General features: G+C 44.8%; 1 protein-coding gene across 1 annotated transcript in view; it reads left to right on the top strand.

Annotated features, from left to right (window-relative positions):
- LOC119903609 (titin-like) overlaps window positions 1-22,878 on the top strand; it is a gene marked incomplete at its 3' end in the record, with an annotated part of 160,496 nt that overhangs the window by 79,576 nt on the left and 58,042 nt on the right. The window contains 37 exon segments of the mRNA XM_038719851.1: window positions 633-902; window positions 1,004-1,143; window positions 1,402-1,528; window positions 2,963-3,226; window positions 3,447-3,586; window positions 3,673-3,799; window positions 4,250-4,516; window positions 4,634-4,900; window positions 5,258-5,524; window positions 6,817-6,956; window positions 7,423-7,549; window positions 8,109-8,251; window positions 10,757-10,880; window positions 11,004-11,270; window positions 11,649-11,746; window positions 11,837-12,005; window positions 12,179-12,448; window positions 12,795-13,061; window positions 13,146-13,424; window positions 13,563-13,971; window positions 14,887-15,011; window positions 15,091-15,357; window positions 16,006-16,275; window positions 16,386-16,685; window positions 16,775-17,077; window positions 17,180-17,367; window positions 17,537-17,651; window positions 17,903-18,190; window positions 18,597-18,748; window positions 19,337-19,484; window positions 19,656-19,833; window positions 19,929-20,050; window positions 20,436-20,723; window positions 21,288-21,584; window positions 21,675-21,861; window positions 21,993-22,108; window positions 22,246-22,545. Coding sequence (XP_038575779.1) covers window positions 633-902; window positions 1,004-1,143; window positions 1,402-1,528; window positions 2,963-3,226; window positions 3,447-3,586; window positions 3,673-3,799; window positions 4,250-4,516; window positions 4,634-4,900; window positions 5,258-5,524; window positions 6,817-6,956; window positions 7,423-7,549; window positions 8,109-8,251; window positions 10,757-10,880; window positions 11,004-11,270; window positions 11,649-11,746; window positions 11,837-12,005; window positions 12,179-12,448; window positions 12,795-13,061; window positions 13,146-13,424; window positions 13,563-13,971; window positions 14,887-15,011; window positions 15,091-15,357; window positions 16,006-16,275; window positions 16,386-16,685; window positions 16,775-17,077; window positions 17,180-17,367; window positions 17,537-17,651; window positions 17,903-18,190; window positions 18,597-18,748; window positions 19,337-19,484; window positions 19,656-19,833; window positions 19,929-20,050; window positions 20,436-20,723; window positions 21,288-21,584; window positions 21,675-21,861; window positions 21,993-22,108; window positions 22,246-22,545 — 7,806 coding nt within the window.

Consider the following 22,878-nt stretch of genomic DNA (forward strand, 5'->3'; position numbering starts at 1 on the left):
TAGGAAAGCAGAAGATATTCAAGAAGCTCAACCCAACGTTTTGTCTTAAAGCATTTTTATCCTTGCAGAGCCACCAAAGCTGGTTGACCTGTTAGCATTTCTTTTTATTTCCTTGTTATTTTCTGACGAGGCCTTGATTTTTGCTACCATGATAACATCAGGACCAGAGCAGCTAGCATGTTAGATTGCTAACTAGCTAACAAATTTCAGGGGGAAAGCGTTGTATTACTATGTCGGTTTGTAGCTTTAAGATAAACTAAATCTCTCACATCATGTTTAATTTGTAATTTTGCTATTGTACTGCAGTTCAATCTGACTTTTCTACTGTACACTATACTTAAAGCTAACAGCTAGTTTTGATCTGCAGTCTTTGATGTGCAGGCTGACAAAGTAAAAGATTTGAGTTGAGATGGTTGCAGTGAGTTAAAACCTTTCTATTAGCTTGAGCTAGGATGAAAAATGGTAATTTAACAGTTGAGCACAGCCATGTTGGAGTTGTTAGCTCCGTCCTCAGCTGCTTTGACTTGTTTCTCCGACTTGGAACAAACTGTTACCTTTAGCCTTTTTCAGATGGAGTCTTTCACATCAGACTCATTCAGACCTCAGAGTTGACACTGTTTTAATTTCCTCAGAAATCATCAAAGACTGGCTGGTGAAGCCTCTGAGAGACCAGCACGTGAAACCCAAGGCCAAGGCCACGTTCAAATGCGAGCTGTTCAAGGACACTCCCAACTGGAAGTGGTTCAAAGGAGACAACGAGCTCGTTCCTTCTGATAAGGTGCAGATTAACAAAGACGGGAAGGACATGACGCTCACCATCAACAACTGCCAGCCCGACGATGTTTCAGACTACACCATTGCGGTTGAGGATCGCAGATACACGGCCAAGCTCACACTTGGAGGTTGGTGGAACCGTGTTAGAAAGTCATGAGGACCATCTGAGTCAGAAAAGAGGGTAGGATGTGCACTATTTCCTGTTAACTCCCTCTCCATGTTGCTTCAGAGCGCGAGGCTGAGATCCTGAAGCCTCTTTCCAGTGTGGAGGTGGTGGAGAAGGAGGAAGCCAACTTTGACACTGAAATATCTGAGGATGATGTAGCCGGTGAATGGAAGCTGAGGGGCCAGGTGCTGATGAGATCTCCGGTAAGATTTTTAAAAAGCAGCCAAGAAATGTGGACCTACACAGAGGCGATACTGTACCTCAAAGAAAAGCGTGTAAAGTTTAAAAGAAAGTTGGAAATGTTCTGAAAAAAGGCAGCTACTTAAGGGAAAGACTAAATCCAACACTAACATGAGTCTGTTGTGTTCAATTTTGTAGAGAAACATGCTGATATGTCTCAAAGAGTTTTGTTTCTTTTTGGAGCTAAAACTGAAGGATGTGTTTGGTCTTTGTTTTTTCAGACCTGCGACATTAAAGCTGAAGGCCGGAAACGTTTCCTCACGCTGAAACAGGTGCAGCTGGATCAGGCCGGTGAAGTGTCCTATCAGGCTCTGAACGCCGTCACCAGCGCCATGCTCACCGTCAAAGGTACAAATCTGTCACGCACAGAACCTACTTTGTTTTGTGTTGTCTGTTGGGGGCTGCTGCATTTGTGGGCCTCTGGTTTCGCAAGGGTCACGGTAAGGAAAGTCTCGTCTGTGTTCATGCTTTTTGTGAATAACTGCTGAATTATTCGCACCTCCCAGAAATCGAAATGGGCTTTGTTGACCCGCTGAAGGATGTTTCTGTGCCTGAAAAGAAACAGGCTAAGTTTGAATGCACCATCACCAAGGAGGTGTCAAAGGTCATGTGGTTCAGGGGGGCGGAGATCGTCACCCCGAGCCCTAAATATGAAATAATTGATGATGGAAAAAAACACATGCTGATCATAAACAGCTGTGAGTTTGACGATGAGGCTCAGTACACCATCGAAGTGTTGGGCCAGAAATGTAGCGCTCAGCTGACCGTAGAAGGTAAGTGGCAGACAGAAAGCTCACGCTTCATGTTTCCTCTCTGTTGTCATTCGATGTTTGTGGCTTTAAAGTGTCAGATGGCAACAAACCCCCCCCCCTCCCTGTTTGTGTGCACTGACCGGATATATTACAGGCATGAGGCTCAAATTTGTGCAGCAGCTTCAGGACCAAACGGTGAAAGAAGGTAAAACGGCTCTCTTTGAGCTCGAGCTGAGTCACGAGAACGTGCCGGTGGTTTGGTACCGAAACGAAGTCAAACTCCACGTGAGCCGAACGGTTATCACACATGTGGAAGGAAAGAAACACACTCTAGAAATGAGGACGTTGACTCTAGATGATACCTGCCAGGTTAAGGCAGAAGCCAAAGGAATTTACTCCATGGCAAAACTGACAGTCATAGGTAACAACACACTTCCCTTTCCTCTTTCTGTCTTTTAGATTAGGGCTGCACGATGAAGCAGACAGCAGAAATCAGGCAGTAATCTCTTTAAGAATGTGATTGTAATGTACTGATTTAATTACAAGTGCATCCTTTTCCTTTATTTATGCATTTACCAGCATCACTGATAAAGTTAACGTCTAAAGTTTATGAAGCCGATTTCTGTCTTTTGACTGGTTCTTTGTTGTTATTAATAGTTTGACTCTTAACTTTGGTCAGACCAAGTTTAAAGGATAATTCTGCTTTATTACAACTTGGCTCTTATTTTCAAAGTTCATTTCAATGCTTAAATACAACATCAGTATTGTAAATACACATACAGCCATTTTCCTGACATAAAAACATTTAAGAAGCTGGAACCAGCAAATGTTTGACAGCGAAAGAATCCGTTATCAAATAGTTGCTGTTTCAGCTCGTCTTCATAGTGTTAAAAATGAAACTATCAGAGCCACGTTGAAAAATAGGAATTGTCCTTTAACTGCGATAAAATTAAAGATTCTGGTCTTTGTAACATTTGCAACAATGTGTTTTCCTGCAACTGACGGTCCCTCGTTCTGGGTTCTGTTCCAGAGGGCGACGCCGTCTTCGTGGTGAAGCTGCAGGATTACACGGCCACAGAGAAAGACGAGGTGACTCTGGACTGTGAACTAAGCAAAGACGTCCCCGTCGTTTGGTATCACAGCGAGAAGGAGATCATCGCCTCCAAGACGGTGGTCATGAAGTCGGAGGGCACTCGCAGGTCTCTGATCCTGAAGAAGGTGGAGCAGAGCAATAAAGGCAAATATGTATGTGACTGTGGAACAGACAAGACGTCGGCCGTCATCAACATTGAAGGTAAACGTGATGAACGTGTCAGTTATATTCTGTCAAACTGTTAATCTGCAGACCTGTCCACACACAAACAGATCAGTACGCTCTAAACGAGATTAAGTCCACATTAATTAGAGTTCTTCATAATTTGTGTAAAACAAGTTTGAGACTAAGAATAGAGACCATTTTATGGAGAAAATTTTGATTCTGACCTGTTTTTTCCCCAAATTTCTAAACCCACAAGCTCGTGACATCAAGGTTGTTCGGCCGATTTATGGCGTGGAGCTGTTCGATGGGGAGACGGCTCGATTTGAGGTGGAGATCTCTGCGGACGACGTCCACGGCCAGTGGAAGCTGAACGGAGAAGTTCTCAATCCTTCCTCTGTAAGCACTGTCCCATGGATCTCCCCATAGAAACAAACAAAAGCTCTTCTCAGTTATTAACGACTGTTCATAATATTATTTGACAGGATGTTGACATCATCGAGGAGGGAGGCAAACACACGCTGATCCTGTACAACTGTAAAGTGGCCATGACCGGCGAGGTGTCGTACGCCGCCGCCAACGCCAAATGTTCTGCTAACCTGAAGGTCAAAGGTAAACCGACAGACTGTCAGTCCAGCACAGTCTTTATAAAGCATCACAAGAGTTCAAATCAGTCCGAGATCATCAGTAACGATCATCCTTTTCTTTTAAAATACCAGTAAGCCAGTTCAGATCACAGCCAGAAGCCCAGTTCAAATGAAATGAGCCTTCTTTCCTCTGAAGTCGTTTTCTCAGGCAGTGTTCACTCCTTTGCTGCATTTTGACCTCATCAAGCTTCACAACCTTGAATCTGAACCTGACAGGCAAAATTAAGGGAAATCATAAATCCAACTTTTTCTTTCTGGCTCTGTCAACTGCAATGATTGAAACTGAACTCTGCATCCTGGTTGGCTTGTGAACTCTTTGCTGTATTTGAATATTTACCTGTGTCAGCCCCAGAATTATCTGTAAGCCCGACTTCACTGGTATGAAGTAAAAACCTTTCTTTTTGTTTTCCTTCAGAGCTTCCACTGAACTTCCTCACGTCGATGAGTGACGTTCATGTGTACGAGAAGGATGAGGCCAGGTTCGAGGTCGAGATTTCGAGACCTCCGAAGAGTTTCCGCTGGCTGAAAGGCTCGCAGGAGCTGCAGAGAGACGAGAAGTACGAGATGACCCATGAAGGAAACATGTACGTGCTGTTGATCCGATCGTCTGCCTATGAAGACGAGGCAAAGTACATGTTTGAGGCCGAGGACAAGAGGACGACAGGCAAACTCATCATCCAGGGTACCCGGGCTTTTATTAAAAGCTTGAACTTATTCCATGATTTGTTGTCACTATAGCCGGCCTTATAACAAGTTCCCCAAACATGCTAAATTGAATTGTCTGTTTTTCCTGCGGCAGGTATCCGCCTGGAGTTTGTCAAACCGATTAAAGACGTGACAGTGAAAGAGCGCGAAACAGCCGAGTTCAGTGTTGAGCTCTCGCATGACAAGATCCCGGTGGTCTGGTACAAAAACGACGTCCGTCTGCTTCCCAGCAAGGTGGTCCACATGTCGGATCAGGGAAAGATCCACACACTAGCTTTCAAAGAGGTCACCATCGACGACACGTCCATGATTAAAGTAGAGGCCATGGACAAGACTGTGACCGCCATGCTCACCGTCATCGGTCAGTGTTACATGTTTGGATGTTGTTCCGTCCAACTCAAATAAAAGGTTCAGTCATTTTCTAAGAATAATTAGCTGCTAAAAAAGTTTAAGGTCATTAATGAATTGTCTCAAAATTCATCAACAACAATAGACAAGATAAAGTGTCAAGAAACATAGTTTATGGTCTACAAATGGAAATGTTACGTTAGTCCAGATATTTTAGTGTTTTGATGCTAAGGACTGGATGTTTGCGAAGAACAGAAGTGAAAAGTGAAGTGAAAATTTGTCAATTAATTACAAAGTCAGGTTTATTTAAGATAGTTCCCAAACACATGACTCCTGGTTTCTGAAATCAGAACGTCCTGTTTCTTTGCAGAGGGCGACCTGTACTTTACCACCAAGCTGCAGAACTACACTGCTGTGGAAAAGGACGAGGTGAAGCTCGTTTGTGAGCTGAGCAAAGCAGTCGCCGACGTCAAATGGTTCAAGGACGGGAAGGAGATCACTCCCTCCAAGAACATCGCCATCAGCACCGATGGCAAGAAGCGCATCCTGACAGTCAGGAAGGCGGAGAAGGCCAACATCGGAGAGTACACCTGCGACTGTGGCTCTGACAAAACTAAAGCCAACCTCAACATTGAAGGTAAAGCCTGCAGAAATATGTGAGGGGTAGTGGGAGTTGAAGCTGCATTGTATGACTTTTACATGTAAATTACCCACGAGTCCACAGAGTTGTGTAATTACGCTCACTGTCAGAAGGGGGAGACAAAAGCTCAATTACAGGTTTAATGTGACGGTCAGCGGATTTCACTCCTTGGTCCTAAGACTGTAAAGTTAAGTTTATTTTTATTTAGACCAAAATGTATAATATGTACAACAACCTCTACACTTACAGCCTCTGTTCCAATAAGTGAAAACTCCACAAAGCCACATTATCTAGTTTTAAACTTTTAGCAGCAGCAAGCTGAATAGTTTAAGGACTTTTGACATGGACATATTTGACTGACTTTTAGCTAAAGAGTTTATGGTGATTGTGCCGAACAAAAGAGGGTAAAAAATAACACGTTTTCTGAGAGCTACTGTTAGTGTTTTTTCAGGATTTAGGTGCAGGAGTTTACGTAACAACACAGCCTCAAATGTCCAAATATTGTAGTGATCATCTGCTTTATAAATCAGAGTATCATCAGCATAGCGTAGAAATGAACCCTATGAGTGAGTATAATTTGGCCAATAACAGAAATTGGAGAACTATGAACACGCTTGTTGTGCTTGCGCTTGATGTGTGATGTTCCTCTCTAGAGCAGAAAGTAATCTCTTCCGGATGAAACAAAATGGTGGACCAGGGTCTCAGCATTAACAAACAAATGTTCCTAAAAGTAACAACACAATTCTTGGCTCTAAAATATTACACAAGAGTTCCTGACACCTACTCAAACTGATGAATGTGTCGAGCTGAGCCAATGACCAGCATCCCAGCTTTCTCAGATTCGTTGGAAGATGTTATGTGACATCCAGTTTTTCAGAAATGTACTTACATGGATATGATAGCGGTGGAAATTAATTCCATGACAGCCTATGAGTGGATCCAAAAAGTAAAACTGTACTGAGGCTCAAATAAAGCAATTTTGGTTGTTTGATTGAGAGTTCTGATGCAGTTTTCTATGATATCTAGATTTTGTTCATGTGGAATGTAAAAGCATAGGTATGCCATATTTTACAGCAGAAAGTGTAGCTGTAGTGTTATCAGAGGATTAGAGTAAGGTTTTAACCAAGACAAATCAAAGTGATTCTCCTCAAAGTTTCCATGTATAGCTCCATGGCTGATGAACGGTTTTTCATGTTGCTGCTGTAGTGAACATGTCGGCCTGTAGGGGGCACTAGCAGCAAGTTAGAGAGTTACTGATTCTTTTTTCTCGTGATCCTCCTCCCCTGCAGAGCGCGACATCAAGGTTGTTCGTCCACTGTACAGCGTCGAGGTCACAGAGACAGAAACCGCCAAGTTTGAGACGGAGATTTCAGAAGAGGACGTCCACGGAAACTGGAAGCTGAAGGGAGAAGCTCTGCATCAGTCCGCCGTGAGTCTGCTTTCATTCTGTACAGCAGCACAGTTACAAGTGCTCAACCTACACACAGGTTTCAGGCACTTGCACTTGAGTGTTTCCATTTCATGCTGCTTAATTCTTCCACTACATTACATTTCAGATATTTCACAACTGTAGTTACTTTTCATGTTATACAAGTACATGTCAAATATATGATGATAAAATGAATGAAACTGTATTTCTGATACATAAAAAAACAGTGCAGTTTTGCATAATGAGTACTTTAACTTTAGATACTTTAAGTACATTTTGCTGCTCATAGTTCTTGGTATTTTATACTTGCAGTACCACATTGTTGTTCACGGTGGGCATTTTAATCTCCATGTACTTATGTACTTTAACTACTCGTAATAAAGTATTTCAGTAGTAAAATATCTCGCTACTTGTTCCACCACTGAGGAGTTGGAGCTTTAAATGAAATGTCTTTTTTTTATTTCAGGATGTCGAGATTAAGGAGGAAGGAACCAGACACATGCTGATCCTCTATAACGTCCGTATGGACATGGCCGGAGGCGTCGACTTCTCAGCAGCCAACGCCAAATCCACCGCACAGCTCCGAGTGAAAGGTTATTTACACGCCAAAGCTCTGCATGTTGTTCCCAGAACTGCAAAATACAGAAAAACTGCCTCAGTTTGAATTTTCCTCTCTGTCCTTTAAATTGAGAAACAGTTAGTTTCAGCTCGGTCAGAGAATACTGTTTTCAATCACTATCACAATAAGATTTTCTCTATATATTGATAACTTTGACCCAGTAAGAATGAACTGGTCCAACCTTTATATTTATAAGAGTTTTTAAATTTTTAAAGGAAAATGTTTAAAGATAAATAAATTTCCAAATGGATTAAAGTTGCTTTTGTCCATTTCTGTAAATCAAAGCTTCTTATTGAAAACTTTCACACATCTGAGAAAGACTTTAGAAAGAAATTATTTCCCTCTCTGTCGTTTTGGAGTCATGCAACTTAGAGAATTTTCTTCAGCCAATCAGCTCCTGAGTTTTTTTTAGGTGTTTTATCTGAAGTGAGAGGCTTCTCTGTGATAACACGACTCTGCTGCAGCTCAGGACGTCCAGCGGTCAGACAGATGCACGCTGGGCCGTTTAACCATGTCTTCTTCCTCTTCTTCAGCTCGGTCCATCGGGCTGCTGCGTCCTCTGAAGGACGTGACGGTGACGGCCGGAGAGACGGCGACCTTCGAGTGCGAGCTGTCGTATGAAGGCATCGTGGTGGAGTGGTTCCTGGGAGGACAGAAGATGGACGCCAGTGATCGGGTGAGTCGGACCACATCAGCGTCTCTACAAAACCTCACAGGAAAAACTCCTACAAAGGTTTTCTTCAAACCTACAAGATGTTTCTAAGAAACACAAAGAAACTCTAATTTCATAAATTAGTTTGTGCTGGCAAAAGGTTCAAATCCTGTCACTCAAATGACCCTTTTAACCTCAAAAAAGAGATTTTAGGACTTAAGAACAAACTGAGGTTAAGATGGACAGTTTTTGCAGTGTGTGCATTTTCATTGAATGTAATGAGTAATAACAGAAACTGTTATCATGTTAAACAGCTTAAAATGAATCAGGAAGAAAATAAATAAAAGAACTCACAGTCACAGGGGCTGAAAATCAGTAAGATGTTATTAACTTCTGTTTTTTAAATTCTTATATTTCAGTTCAAAAACTGATTATTTTTTCAAACACTGTAAAACAAAGCCATTTAGTTTGTTTTTGGTTCCTAAAGTGGGATTTTAAACTTTAAAGCTCTGTTCCAGAATCAGGAGAGAGCTGATCTGTTGTTTCTCTGACAGCAACTCTTAAGCTGCACACTGCTCAGACTGAGCCGACTAACACCAACACTCCAAAGTTGGCAGCAGTTGGTTTTAGAAAACCGACCGTCAGTTCACACTGACAAGACAAGGAAAACTACCTGTTACTGGGTGTATTGGCCCTTTAAAGGTATTTCAACAGGATGAAAGGTCTCGCTGAGCTATAATCAGACATAACTCATATTTAACACCCATAACTAAAATCAGTTCATTTTGAGAAGCGTTGAGGTAGAATCAGATTTTTGGCAAGTGTAAAACTGCATATGCTGTATTTCAACTGGTAATAAGGACTACTTGAGCTATAATCTGTCTGTTTGGCAAATGCAATAGGCTACTACAAAACTCCATATTTCAACTGGTTGTAAAAGGACTGGATTGGTCAGCACAGAGCAAAAACAATGTCAATGGATAGTTGCAAGAGAGACACTTACTGCCTAACCGAGCCGTGAATCATGTAAATTGAAGACTACAGTCTGTTTTCCAAATATTAACAAGCATATTAAACATAGGCCACCAAACAGGCAACAGGCTAATTTTATTTCTTACTAGAACGTTTTGTCAGGCCTGATAAACTGAAAACACTTCATCTGTGATTATTCCGTCACAAGAAACATTAAAGTTTCACAAAGACATAGTTTTGTTACCACGGACATAAAGTGATGCTTACTGTTTGAGATAAAAGCAGCTGTAGATGTTCAGACACTGGGCGTCCAGCTTTACTGGGGAGGACAGTGAGTTTTTAGCACATGTTCAGATTGAGATGCACCAAGAGGAGAGGCTGTTCACAGATGGGTCTGTTAATGAGAGAGAGGAGCGAGTAATGGACACCTCGCTAACCTACACTGACAACAAAGAAAGTCGTGCGCGCTGACGTTCTGAATGCAGGTTTAGGCTTAGTTGTCAAGGGAACACTTTCACAATGTTGCTGTTTGTTGGTCATTGGACATGTCAAACTCTAAAGACTCCATCCAACTGACACCAACCAACACCGACTGACGGCGCACACTGATCCCACAGTCGGTGTTGGTTGGGGCAACCTTTCTGAAGAACATTTAAAGTGTAAACTTAATAATGAAGTATTGTTAACTTTTACACTTTACATACAAGTAAAGTTTCCCAAGAATCAGTTGTGTCCTTTAATAAGTGATAAGTGATATGTTTTCTCTTGTTAATAAAAATCTGAACAGCTGTTGAAGTTTGAATCACATGTCAGTGTTTTCTACAGTGCTCAGACTCCGGGCTGCAGCTAAAAATAAGCAGAGATAGCAGAGCTGTTATCGTCGACACACAGACCAACACCACCACCTCCACAGTTAGCATTAGCATGTTAGCATTCGCCTGCAAAAATTTAAAGGCCCTAAAAACACATTGTCTCAATCAGCTTCTTTCTTTAAATTAATAATCATCATTAATTAGCTAACAGGATCTCCCAGTCTGCTCTAACTCCTCGTCATCTGCTATAGGGGAAGTTCTTATTCACCATTCATCAATAATCGAGTCCTTCCTGAGCTCTCCATTAACTAAGCATTAGTTATTCATTAATGAGCAGTTAGTTCATCGTGTTGTGTCCCTTATTATAAAGAATTCTCTTTGATTATTTAGAAAGAAACACTCTTCTGGTTCAGCGAGAACACAAAAACCTGTTTCAAGTGTTTTGGAGAAAAATGTGGGTTTTAATCTTGAAAGACGAATTAAGAAGAAAAGTTAAATAAATGAATTGATTAGTTGACAGAAGATTAATCAAAGTCATTTCAGACATTTGTAAAAGAAAAACCCAAAGACAGAATGATTTTAGAGAATCTAATAAATGAATGAATGAATAATCAGAATGATCCCGAGCTGCAGCCCCTAATGAGACGATAAAGACTCTCAGTCGAGCGTGACATGAGGAGGGCGTAGCGTCTGACGTGGTCTCTGGACGGTGAAATGAAATGAAGGATTGTTTCCGTCTCTGCAGGTGAAGACGCGCGTGGCGGGTCGGATTCACACTCTGACCGTCAGAGACGTGAAGCTGTCGGAGGCAGGCGAGGTCAAGCTGACCTCCAAAGACTTCCAGACCCAGGCTCAGCTCATCATCAGAGGTGAGACACTCGAACGCACCAGGGACAGCGAAGGCATCACAGCAGGATCATGAACAGGAGATGGCGGTGTGTTTGTGGTTAACACCTGATCACAGTGTGTGACGTCTGTGCTTTTGCGTTCAGAGCCGCCGGTGGAGTTCACGAAGCCTCTGGAGGACCAGACGGTGGAGGAGGAAGCCACCGCCACGCTCGAGTGTGAAGTTTCCAGAGAGAAAGCAGAGGTACGATGGTTCAGGGAAGGACAGGAGATCAGAAAGACCAAGAAGTACGACATCATCGCCGACGGCCGCAAGAGAGCGCTGGTCATCCACGACTGCTCGCCAGACGATGTGAAGATGTACACGTGTGACGCCGTAGAGTTCAAGACTTCCTGTTTCCTGGAGGTCACACGTAAGGACGAACCTTTGATTTAACCGCTCCCTTCTCCTCCTCTCAGCTGGAACATAAGAATTAGTGAATCGTGACTCTTAGAAAATCGGATGCATTTGCTTCAAAAGTTAGACCTAAAAAAACATTCAGAGGCATTAAGATTTTTCTTTAAACACAGTTCTGATTTATAAACTCAGAATCAATATTATTAAGTCTTAATCATGCAGCAGAATCTTCCAGAGGTTTTATCATTTCTAATGGTTTCTAGATTTATGTTGCTAGAATGAATGAGCCATAAATTTATCCAGCTGTAGGATTTATAAAATAAAAGCTTTAGTATCTTATAACTCTGATTTTGAAGAGTCACCATGCTTCACACTGAATGTTTCGTGTCCACAGCTCCTCACGTGGAGTTCACCAAGCCTCTGCAGGATGTGGAGGTCAAAGAGAAGGAATCTGCTAAGTTTGAATGTTCAGTGTCCCGCGAGTCGGCCAAGGTGAGACCAGTCGATCAGTCAAAGTTACTTTAAGTTTCACAGCTGGAGGGTTTGAGATGATCAACCGCTGACTCTGGTGTTCTGCTGCAGGTTCGTTGGTTCAAGGACGGCAGTGAGATAAGGAAAGGAAAGAAGTACGAGATCATCGCTAAGGGCGTCCAGAGGATCCTCATCGTCCACAAGTCTGCGTTCGACGATGAGGCCGAGTACGAATGCGACGCCAGAACCTCCAAGACCTCCGGCATGCTCACCGTCATTGGTGAGGAACAACATTCATTGTGTGTTCTGTTAAAGGAAAACTGCAGAGAAGAAGACAAGATGGCAGCTCTCCCTTTAAGAGCTTTTTGGAAAAGAGTTAAAGTCGAATGCCTGAAAGTCAACGCCCAGGACATATTTGCCCATATTAACCCCTGCTGCTGTTGTGTTTCACAGAGGAGGAGGCCAGGTTCACCAAGAACCTGTCCAACGTGGAGGGAACGGAGACGGACAGCGTGAAGATGATCTGCGAGGTGTCGAAGGCCGCCGCCGAGGTCACGTGGTACAGAGGAGACGAGGAGCTGCCGGAGGGCGGCCGCTACGAGCACATTACGGACGGACGCAAGAGGATCCTGATCATCCAGGACCTGAGGATGGAGGACGCCGGAGAGTACAACTGCAGGTTGAGTCCCAGCATCAGGACGTCCGCCACACTCAAACTCAACGGTGAGAAGAAAATAAATCTTTACATCCTGATCACTGAAGAGTCTTCAAATAAATTTCAGTGAGGGAGCTAAGCTTTCCATTCGCTAGGACAGACGCACAGACATTTGAGTCAAGCTGAACATCTGACTTTCAGAGAGGATTTTCCAAACTTAAGTCGGTTTTGTCTCTGTGTTTCGGTTCTTTCGGCCGGAGTGGAGAGGAGTAGTTGGATTTGACAGGCTGGCTGAAATGTATTGTTGCACCTTTTAGTGAGACATGAAGTCTCCGCAGTTTGTCTCCATGCAGAAAACAAAGCACCTGCAGAAAGCAAAATAACAGCTGTAACGCTTCTTCTTCTTCGGTCCAGAACTGGCGGCCGAGTTCATCGCTCGTCCTCAGAACCAGGAGGTGGTGGAGGGCGAGAAGGCCGAGTTCGCCTGCTCCGTCTCCAAAGAAACCTACGAGGTCAGATGGTTCAGAGGTGACAAGGAAGTCGAAGCCGGGGACAAATACACCATCGTCAGCGAAGGAAAGAGAAGAGCTCTTATTGTGAAAAACTGCCAGCTGAAGGACGAGGGAGGCTACGTCGCCCACATCGGCAGCGTTAAAGCCGCAGCCGATCTGTGCGTGATTGGTAAGCCTCTCTTCCTGTTTCCACGTCTCGTTTGGTTCTTTCAGAGCGGAAGTTTGGTTTTAATAATTCTGTCTGTGATTTCAGAAAAACTGAGGATTATCACGCCAATTAAAGACACGGAGGTGAAGGAGGGAAGTGAGATCGTGTTCAACTGCGAGGCGAACGCAGAGGGAGCGAAGGCCAAGTGGCTGAAGAACGAGGAGACTATATTTGAGAGCAGCAAGTACATGATGGCTCAGAGGGACAACGTCTTCTCCCTGAGGATCAGAGACGCCCAGAAGGCCGACGAGGCCAGCTACACCATCAACCTGACCAATCAGAGAGGAGAGCAGGCCAAGTGCACCGCCAGCGCTAAAGTGGCAGGTAAATAAAAGGAAGCACCCCGTCAGTGAGAGCCAAGCTGATCCACGTGGGAGAGGGGACTTTTATATTTCTGTACCCAGGGGCCCACTGTCTCATGATCCATCCTTATGATTTATTCACTATGTTCTAACTCCACAGAGGAGAAGCTGAAGTTCCTGGATCCCATGGAGGACATCGAGACCCAGGAGAAGAAGACCATCAGCTTCGTTTGTAAGGTGAACCGTCCTGAGGTGACGGTGAGGTGGATGAAGGCCGGCCAGGAGGTGACGCTCAGCAAACGCATCGTCTACAGAGTCGACGGCCTCAAACACACCCTGACCATCAAGGACTGCATCATGGACGACGAGGGCGAGTACACCGCCGTGGTCGGGGACGACAAGTGCGCGGCCGAGCTGATCATCAGCGAGGCGCCGACAGACTTCACGGCGCAGCTCAAAGATCAGACCATCACCGAGTTCGAGGACGCCGAGTTCACCTGCAAGCTGAGCAAGGAGAAGGCGGCGGTGAAGTGGTACAGGAACGGACGAGAGATCAGAGAAGGACCGAGGTATCAGAGTCCGACATCTTCGTTAGATTAAAAAAATGTGTCTAATTCTGAATTTGCAAACACAGAGTTTACACAAGCTCCCACACCGAGGTCATGTTTCAGGGCATTTCAGGGGTTTGAAGTTGTGTTATAATATAATATAGTGATAAAACATCAACACATCAAGGCAAAGGAAGGATGTTAAAGGGGCTTTCACCGGCACTAAATGTCACACAAGAGCGCCAGCATCTATTTCGTTACAGCCCAGACTGGACCAGACTCAAAACAAAAACTGTAATTTTTACCTTGCAGATCATCATAAAACACACTTCATTCAACGTGGACAGAAACAAAATAAACCTCAAGAAAACCTTTGTTAGTGTTTCCACTGTTCTGGGGATCACCAGCTCTGGTTTGGTCGGAAAAAATCCAGAGAAAAGAAACAGCCATTATATCATGTCAAATTATTAAAGAAAAAAACTTTGACTGATAGCAGATAAATTACTTCAATAAATAAATGTGATCTTTTTGGTGGCTAATTAAAGTTTGAGGTGACACTTGTGTTTCTAAAACCTGCAACACTAGTTCAGGATACAGATGGAGAATTACAAACACTATTCATTTCGTTGCCCCCTCCAGCTCAGTAACATCATCCACACAGTCGAGGAGTCGCAGAAAAGCAATTATTTTATTTCATCTATTTTTAAATAAACGTGACACCAAAGTTAATACCAACAAAAAGAAATGAAAAGGGAATGACAGGTCGGCAGAACATAACAAAAACAATGGAAGCCACGAGGCCGACCACACAGAAGCTGACCCATCACTCCAAAACAAAGAAATAAAGCACATTACGATGTCAGGACTACAGCAAAAAGATTGAGAAGAGATGTACATTATAGCGAAGAGCTTCATTAAACCCTTGCGTTTTTGCAGATATCACATGGAAAGAGAAGGCAAGACGTGCAGACTGATCGTCAAGGTGTGCAGACCTGATGATGAATGTGAATACGCCTGTGGTGTGGACGAGAGGAGGAGCAGAGCCAGGCTCTTCGTTGAAGGTAAACGCCTAAAACCTCTTTTTAACTAACCAACGAGGTGAACATCGAGTCCTCACGTGTGGATGTTTCTGTCCTGCAGAGACCCCGGTGGAGATCGTCAGACCTCCTCAGGACATGTTCGAACCTCCGGGCTCAGACGTCGTGTTCGAGGTGGAACTCAACAAGGACAGAGTGGAGGTGAAGTGGATGAGGAACAACATGATCCTCGTCCAGGGAGACAAGTACCAGATGATTAGTGAGGGGAAAGTCCACAGACTGCAGGTCTGTGAGATCAGACCTCGGGACCAGGGCGAGTACAGGATCGTGGCCAAAGACAAGGACGCCAGAGCCAAGCTGGAGCTGGCGGGTGAGTTAGCACTGAGGTACTCGTCATGCAGATTTAACTGTGATCGAAGCTGGAACTCAAGTGCAGCAAAAACCTAAAGAAGACTTGAATCTGAAGCTGCTGCTCACGATATCGCCAAGTAACCAACAATGTCGGGTGGGACGATTCATAACTAAAAACGAATCAGCATTAAAGTTGAATGATCCTGTTTACCAAATATTCCAGCCGCTCGTTGTGTTCGAAGCCGTCACTGGGTTAGGGTTACTGTGAAGTGAAGGTTGGAGGTGCTGTAGGATAGTGACAAATGGCAGTCACTCATCAAACCCTCCCATAGATTCCCTACAACAAAAAGAAAAAAGAAAAACCTGTTCTGAAACCACCAGCCTCCAATAACGGCCGTACAGTCCTTGGACATTGAATTGTTCAGGAGGAAAGTCCGGTTTCCTGAGGAGTAGTTGGAAAAGATTTGGGGAAATGTAAAAAATCCTGAACTGATGTAGAAGTAGGCGAAGAAGTTTGGAGAAACTGGCTTCACAAAAAAGTAAAAACAGAGAAGATACACAAACAGACTTACAGACTGACCGTAGGGTTTCTCCAGAGTTACAAACTGGTCAGAAGCTGAGGGTATAAATGAATAAATAATTCTGAATCCTTTCATCTCCTCTGCAGCTATTCCAAAGATCAAAACCACCGACCAGAATCTGGTAACAGATGCAGGTAAGCCCTTCGTTATGAGCGTGCCCTATGACGCCTACCCTCGCGCAGACGGCGAGTGGTTCTTCGAGGGGGTCAGTTTGCCCGTCCAGAACATCGACACCTCCGTCGACAGGACCGAGTACCGTCTAAAGAGCCCCAGCAAGGAGGACAAGGGCCGGTACAAGGTGGTGATCAAGAACAAGCATGGTCAGGGAGAGGCGTTCATCAACCTGGATGTGATTGGTAAGTCTTGCAATTAAATGACGGGTGATTAGATAACTACTAGATTCTAAACCTGAGGTATGTCTGTGGACATCAGAAGAGTTTTTAAATGTCCTGGGGGGGTTTTCCAGATGTTCCCGGACCCGTCAAGAACCTGAGAGTGGTAGACACAGCCGATGGTGAGGTGAGTTTGGCCTGGGAAGAGCCGGAGAGCGACGGCGGAAGCAAGATCATTGCCTATGTGGTGGAGAGACGCGATGTGAAGCGTAAGACCTGGTCGCTGGCTACGGATCGTGCTGACACTCCAGAGTACTGTGTCAGCGGCCTCCAGAAGGACTCCATGTACCTGTTCAGAGTCTGTGCCCGAAACCGTGTCGGCAGCGGACCCATCGTCGCCACTGAGGACGCTGTCCAGGCCAAGAACAAGTTTGGTAAGAAACGGCCAAAGCTCCCCACCAACATTCAAATCCTGTGTCCACACTCTGATTAAATCCTTCACGTGTTTGTTTTTCACCATCAGATGTTCCAGATGCTCCGGAGAACGTCGCCCTCGGCGTGGTGAACAGGTTCGGTGCCACCGTCACCTGGGAGCCTCCCAAATTTGACGGCGGCTCTGAGATCACAGCCTATGTGATTGAGCTCCGCGACAGGACCTCCGTGAAGTGGGAGGCGGCCATGGTCTGCGGCGCCAACGACCGCTCAGCCGTGCTGAACGATGTAGTGGAGAACAAGGAGTACATCTTTAGAGTCCGGGCCGAGAACAAGGCCGGCATCGGCAGGCCCAGCGCCGCCACCTCACCCGTCAAGATCATGGATCCCATTGGTAAGTGAAAAGCAGCGGTTTAAATGTTTGTTCATTCCTGTAAAAAGAAAAAAACACATCCGACCATCTGATTTAATTGGACCTTGTGTGTTGTGACCTCAGAGAGGCCGAGCCCGCCTCTGAACCTGAACTTCAGCGACCAAATCAAGACAGCGGTCACATTGACCTGGGAGACGCCCACCAGCAACGGCGGCAGCATGATCACCGGCTACATAATCGAGAAGTGCGATGACGGCACTGACAAGTGGCTCCGCTGCAACGCCAGACTGTGTCCTGACCTCTCCTACCGGGTAGGGAGCGCACAGTTTAGCCTTTTCTAACTTTTTAAAGCAACATTTAAAAAACAGCATATGTATTTTCCACAAACGTCATTTTTGTGAATCTCCGTTACCCTTTTTCCAGCTGTGAGTGTTCACGGGCTCATCACAGCTGACCTTATTGTTCTCCTGTTCTCTTTAGGTGTCTGGTCTGAAACCTGGTCAGAATTACCTCTACAGAGTTTGTGCTGAAAACGCCGCTGGCCTCTCAGATCCAACCGATAAACTTGGGCCGCTGCTCGCCGACGACCCTCACGGTACGAGACAAACAATACAATCAACAGTAGATTGTTAGCAAACATCCCGTGAAATCAAACCCTTTTTCTTCAAAACTTAAAGTAAACTGGAATTCAGGTTATCAAAAGCCAGGAAGCTAAACTGAAAAAGAACCAGAATTCAGTCTGTCTCTTTCCTGTTTTCTCTTTGAATCCTGACTGAAGCACTGAGGCGTTCCATTAGATGGCAGTATAACTAAACTCCTCTCTGAACCATTTTTCTCTCCTGGCAGTGGGTCCGACCTTCGACCTGAGCGCCTTCAGGAACGGCCTGGAGGTGATCGTCCCTCAGCCTCTCACCATCAGAGTCCCCATCACCGGATACCCGACCCCCGTCGCCAAGTGGACCTTCGGAGAGAAGGAGCTGACCGCCGCAGACGATCGTGTCTCCATGGTGACAAAGCCCACGTACACGGAGCTGACCATCACACCGAGCGTCCGCCCGGACAAAGGCACCTACACCCTGCAGCTGGAGAACGACGTCACGTCCGTCTCTGGAGAGATCGAAGTCAACGTCATAGGTAACAACTATTTCTCTTTTCATACATTTCAGAATTATTTTTTTACATTTATGGAACCAGGTTAGTGAGTTAAGAACAAAATTCTTAATTACGTCCACGGCGTGGCAAGAGGAGGACAGCCTCTTGAAGAGAGGGATACAAAGGAATGAAATGCAACATATGTTGATACTTCTGGTGGATTTATTTTAATGAAAAAAATGAAAAAAAAATTTGATAAAAAGGATTTGGCAACAGAAAACAAAATTTAGAAACTAGACATTTCTCCACACTCCAAACAGGAAAAGCAGTGGAGGAAGTGGTTTGAAGTTTTTTCAGCCACTTTTTACACGTTTTACTTTCTAAAGAACTATTTCATTAGTAAGCACTGTTGGATTTTAAAATTTCATTGGTACCTTTATTTTCCCAGCATGCCCCAGTGCTCCTAAGGACTTCAAGGTGTCCGAGGTCACCCGACACCACGTCCACCTGATGTGGGAGGCTCCAGAGCACGATGGAGGAAGTCCGGTCAGCCACTATCAGATCGAGAAAAGAGAAGTGTCTCGCAAGACCTGGGCCAAGGTACGCCCGTCTTCCTTTGTAGTCTGTCAGAGAATCCACATGGTCAGAGCTAACAGATTCTGCAGCAGGGTCTTTGTAGGCTTAAACTGTGAACACAGAGTGACCTCAGGCAGTGGCACGAGTCCACACAAGAGAGCTTAATTCACTCTGTCACGCAAAAGCAAATCAGTGTTGGGTAAAACTACTGGAAACCCTGTTACGATCTGTAGACATTCTCCAGGTATATTATTATTGGATCAACCGAGGGATCTGCGACTGGACTTCCAGCACAGACTCTGCAGTTGATTGTGAAGATAATGTTACTAAGCACTTTAGTCCTCAAATAAAGCATGGCAGATATTTTGCATCTTGTACTTGTGCAGCCTTTTTTTGCCTTTTCCTGCAATAAGAAAACAGTCTTTAATGTTTGTTCAACTAAGCATCATGAACAAACATAAAAGAACTGATTTTGCTCTGACATTTCTTGTGACTTTGACAAGGCCAAGTGGAAATCTAATTCTGGGTTTGAATTCAGTTCAAGGCTGATAATAATACATGTTCTGTAGCTTTTGTGTTAGTTCCTCACCGTTGCTATCACGTATTTTCCAGGTGGCTACTGGAGTCCTGGACCTGGAGCACACAATAACAGATGTGATTGAAGGAAAGGAGTACCTGTTCAGTGTCACCGCCTGCAACAAATGTGGACCCGGAGAACCGGCCTACATTGACGAGCCCGTCAACGTCTCCTCTCCTGCCAGTGAGTATTTATGCCGTCCGTCTGAAAGTGATTCACTCAGAGTCCATTGTATCAGATCTGAGCTAAAACACAAAGTTTTCCTTTGAAAAGAAAAGGTTGTTATGGGGATTAGGAGTATATACCAAATACAAATATCCAGAATCTCATCTACGTTACGTTTCTTCTGCCCAGCTGTACCCGATCCTCCTGAGAACCTGAAGTGGCGGGATAAGAGCGCCAAGGGCATCTTCCTGTCCTGGGAGCCTCCGAAGTACGACGGCGGTGCCCCGATCAAAGGCTACGTGGTGGACAAGTGTCAGCGTGGTACAGACAAGTGGGAACCCTGCGGGGACCCAATCCCTGAACTGAAGTAAGACCTAACAGTTTGTCAGTGATTTGTGATTTCTTTGGTCCGTTTGTGATTGGCGTGCTCTTCTATTCCTATAATACGTTTTGTGTTCACAGGTTCCAGGTGACTGGCCTGATTGAGGGCCAGTGGTACGCCTACAGAGTCCGAGCTTTCAACAAGTTGGGAGCCAGCCGACCGTGCAGGGCCACCGACGAAATCCAGGCTGTTGACGCCAGAGGTAGGCCAACTAGTGCTCCTTCTAACCCCTCTGGACCAGAGCCTGATTTCAGATCAGTAACGGGAATAACATTACATTGTGTCTGTTACTGAGGAACAAAGAAGCGATATGATGGGAAAAACTGTTGCAAATCTTAAAATCTCTTGACATTACTCTTTATATAAACATAAGTTTATATTTCATGAAGCAAACAACACTTTTTGAATTCAGCTTTAGACGTAATCATAAGTAATGTCAGACCATCCAGAAGGATTTCTCTCTGCAGAAGTGAACAACCCGTATAGGAAAAGTTCATACTAAGGAATAAAATGGGATTAGGAGTAACAGGAATTGAATTGGACGTATGAATAACGGAATTGGGAGTAAGTGTACATTTCATTAACAGAGCCTCCAGAGATTCAGCTGGATGTGAAGCTGCTGGCCGGTCTGACCACCAGGGCCGGTACCAAGATCGAGCTTCCCGCCGAAGTCAAAGGAAAGCCCGATCCCCGGGTGAAGTGGACCAAGGCTGACCTGGTCCTGCGGGCCGATGACCGTATTGCCATTGACACTCAGCCGGGACACTCCAAGCTGTCCATTGGCAACACCACAAGAGGAGACACTGCCACCTACATCATCGAGGCAGTCAACGCCTGCGGACGCGCCACCGCCACCATCGATGTCAACATTCTCGGTACAGTAAAATGAAAAATATTCTCTCCTTCTTTTTGGTTAAAGAGACGAGCTGTGCCAACCGCTTTGTCAAGTGTAGGCTAGTTAATGTACCAAATAACTATAAGATATGTTGTTGGATTTAAAGTAAAATAAACAATAACACAGGCTTGTCCAATCTTATCAATATCAAATTACTGATCAAATAAAGAATAGAAATGTCTGAAAGTGGTCTGATTTTGTTTCCTAACAATCTGACTAAGAAACACAAGGAGAAATCAGTTAGCTAGGTGTGTCCTAAATAAATGGACACGTACGTTTTACATCTAATGAGGTCAGAGCGTTAGGACCATTGTGTGGGTAAAAACGAAGGAATATTCTGAGAAAAACTCTGAGATTAAAGAAAAACAGTTAGAACAAAGAAATGTGGATAATCTCTGAGACATAGGCCTTGGTCAACGGTCCTAGTTTTGGCAGTGGAGGAAACCCAACCACACAGAAAGGCCCTGCCCCAGCGGAGAACAAACCCAGGACCTTATTACCAACCTGGATGTCCAGTTTTCACGTTTTATCTTCTCGTCTCCAGATAAACCCGGCCCCCCAGCTGCCTTTGACATCTCCGAGATCACCAACGAGTCGTGCTTCCTGGCGTGGAACCCTCCCAGGGACGATGGCGGCTCGGCCATCACAAACTACATTGTGGAGAATCGGCAGATCGATAAAGAGGAATGGGTGAAGATGTCGGCCACGGTGAAACACACCACTTTCAAGGCATGCAAGCTCACCGCTATGAAGGAGTACGTTTTCAGGGTCAGCGCTGAGAACCAGTACGGCATTGGTGAACCTGCAGAGCACGTGCCAATCGTTGCCAAGTATTCCTTTGGTACGATTCTTTTTACACTGCTGCCTTTCAAAAACTGTCCATTTTGAAGATCTAAATGTCAAATGACAAACCACTAATAACCTGTTTCAGATCCTCCTGGCTCTCCAACCAGAGTCACTCCCTCCGACATCGCCAAGGATGCCGTGACTCTGACCTGGTTCGAGCCTGACGAGGACGGCGGCAGTCCCATCACGGGATACTGGGTGGAGAAGTTTGATCCAGAGACTGACAAGTGGATCAGATGCAACAAACTGCCCATCAAGGACACGACCTTCAGGTAAATAAGTACAGTTTTTAAATCATGGTGGAAATCAGTCACTGAGGTGAAAGACATTTGAACATTATTTAATATTATTTAACACAAGATATTTGTGAACATTTTCTAACCCTGCGTTCATGTGGCTGCAGGGTGAAGGGCCTCCCCACCAAGAAGAAGTACCGTTTCCGTGTTCTGGCTGAAAATCTGGCTGGACCTGGAAAACCGAGCGTAGAGACCGATCCCATCCTCATCAAAGATCCCATCGGTACGTCAGTCTGAAAACTGCTTTGATGAATGCACTGATCACAAGTTTTAAGGATCGTTCTATCAAGATTAAAACTGAATATCATAAGAGTGATAGGAGTGAGAGTGATTGGATCATAACCACACACTCTCCTGCAGATCCCCCATGGGCTCCTGGTAAGCCTGTCATCAGGGACATTGCTAAGACCTCGGCTCTGCTGGCGTGGACTAGGCCGGAGCACGATGGCGGGGCAAAGATCGAAGGCTACATCATCGAGTTCCAGAAGACTGGAAGCGAGGAGTGGATCCGCATCGCAGAGGACGTTCCTCAGACTGAGCACCAGCTGCAGGGCCTGATAGAGAAGCAGGAGTACTCATTCCGGGTCAAGGCTGCCAACAAGGCCGGCGAGAGCGAACCCAGCGAACCCAGCGACCCCGTGGTCTGCAAGGAGAGACTTTGTAAGTCCATCTGTAGGGTAGTTAGGGGTGGGCGGGAACAGCTTGTTTCTGAGAGGATTATAATCTTCAAAACATCAGCGTTCAGGTCCTCTCTTTATTCTGATTAACAAGCCTCCTGGAGTTAAAGTTGGATCTTCTAAAGGCAAACATACAGGGGTTTTGTACCCTATCAGCAATGTTTTCTTGAGTTTATCCTCCGAGCTTTTAAGTCTAAAAGTCAAAGATTAGGTGTTTCAGGTCAAAACATTGGTTGCAGTATTTTCAGGACAATGATGTCATCATAATACCCAGCCCGATGACACAGGACATTTGTACATAATTTATATAAGTAAA

Source organism: Micropterus salmoides, unplaced genomic scaffold (assembly GCF_014851395.1).
Source record: "Micropterus salmoides isolate LMB-PRFRI ecotype aquatic unplaced genomic scaffold, ASM1485139v1 Ms_hic_scaffold_15, whole genome shotgun sequence".
Taxonomy (NCBI): domain Eukaryota; kingdom Metazoa; phylum Chordata; class Actinopteri; order Centrarchiformes; family Centrarchidae; genus Micropterus; species Micropterus salmoides.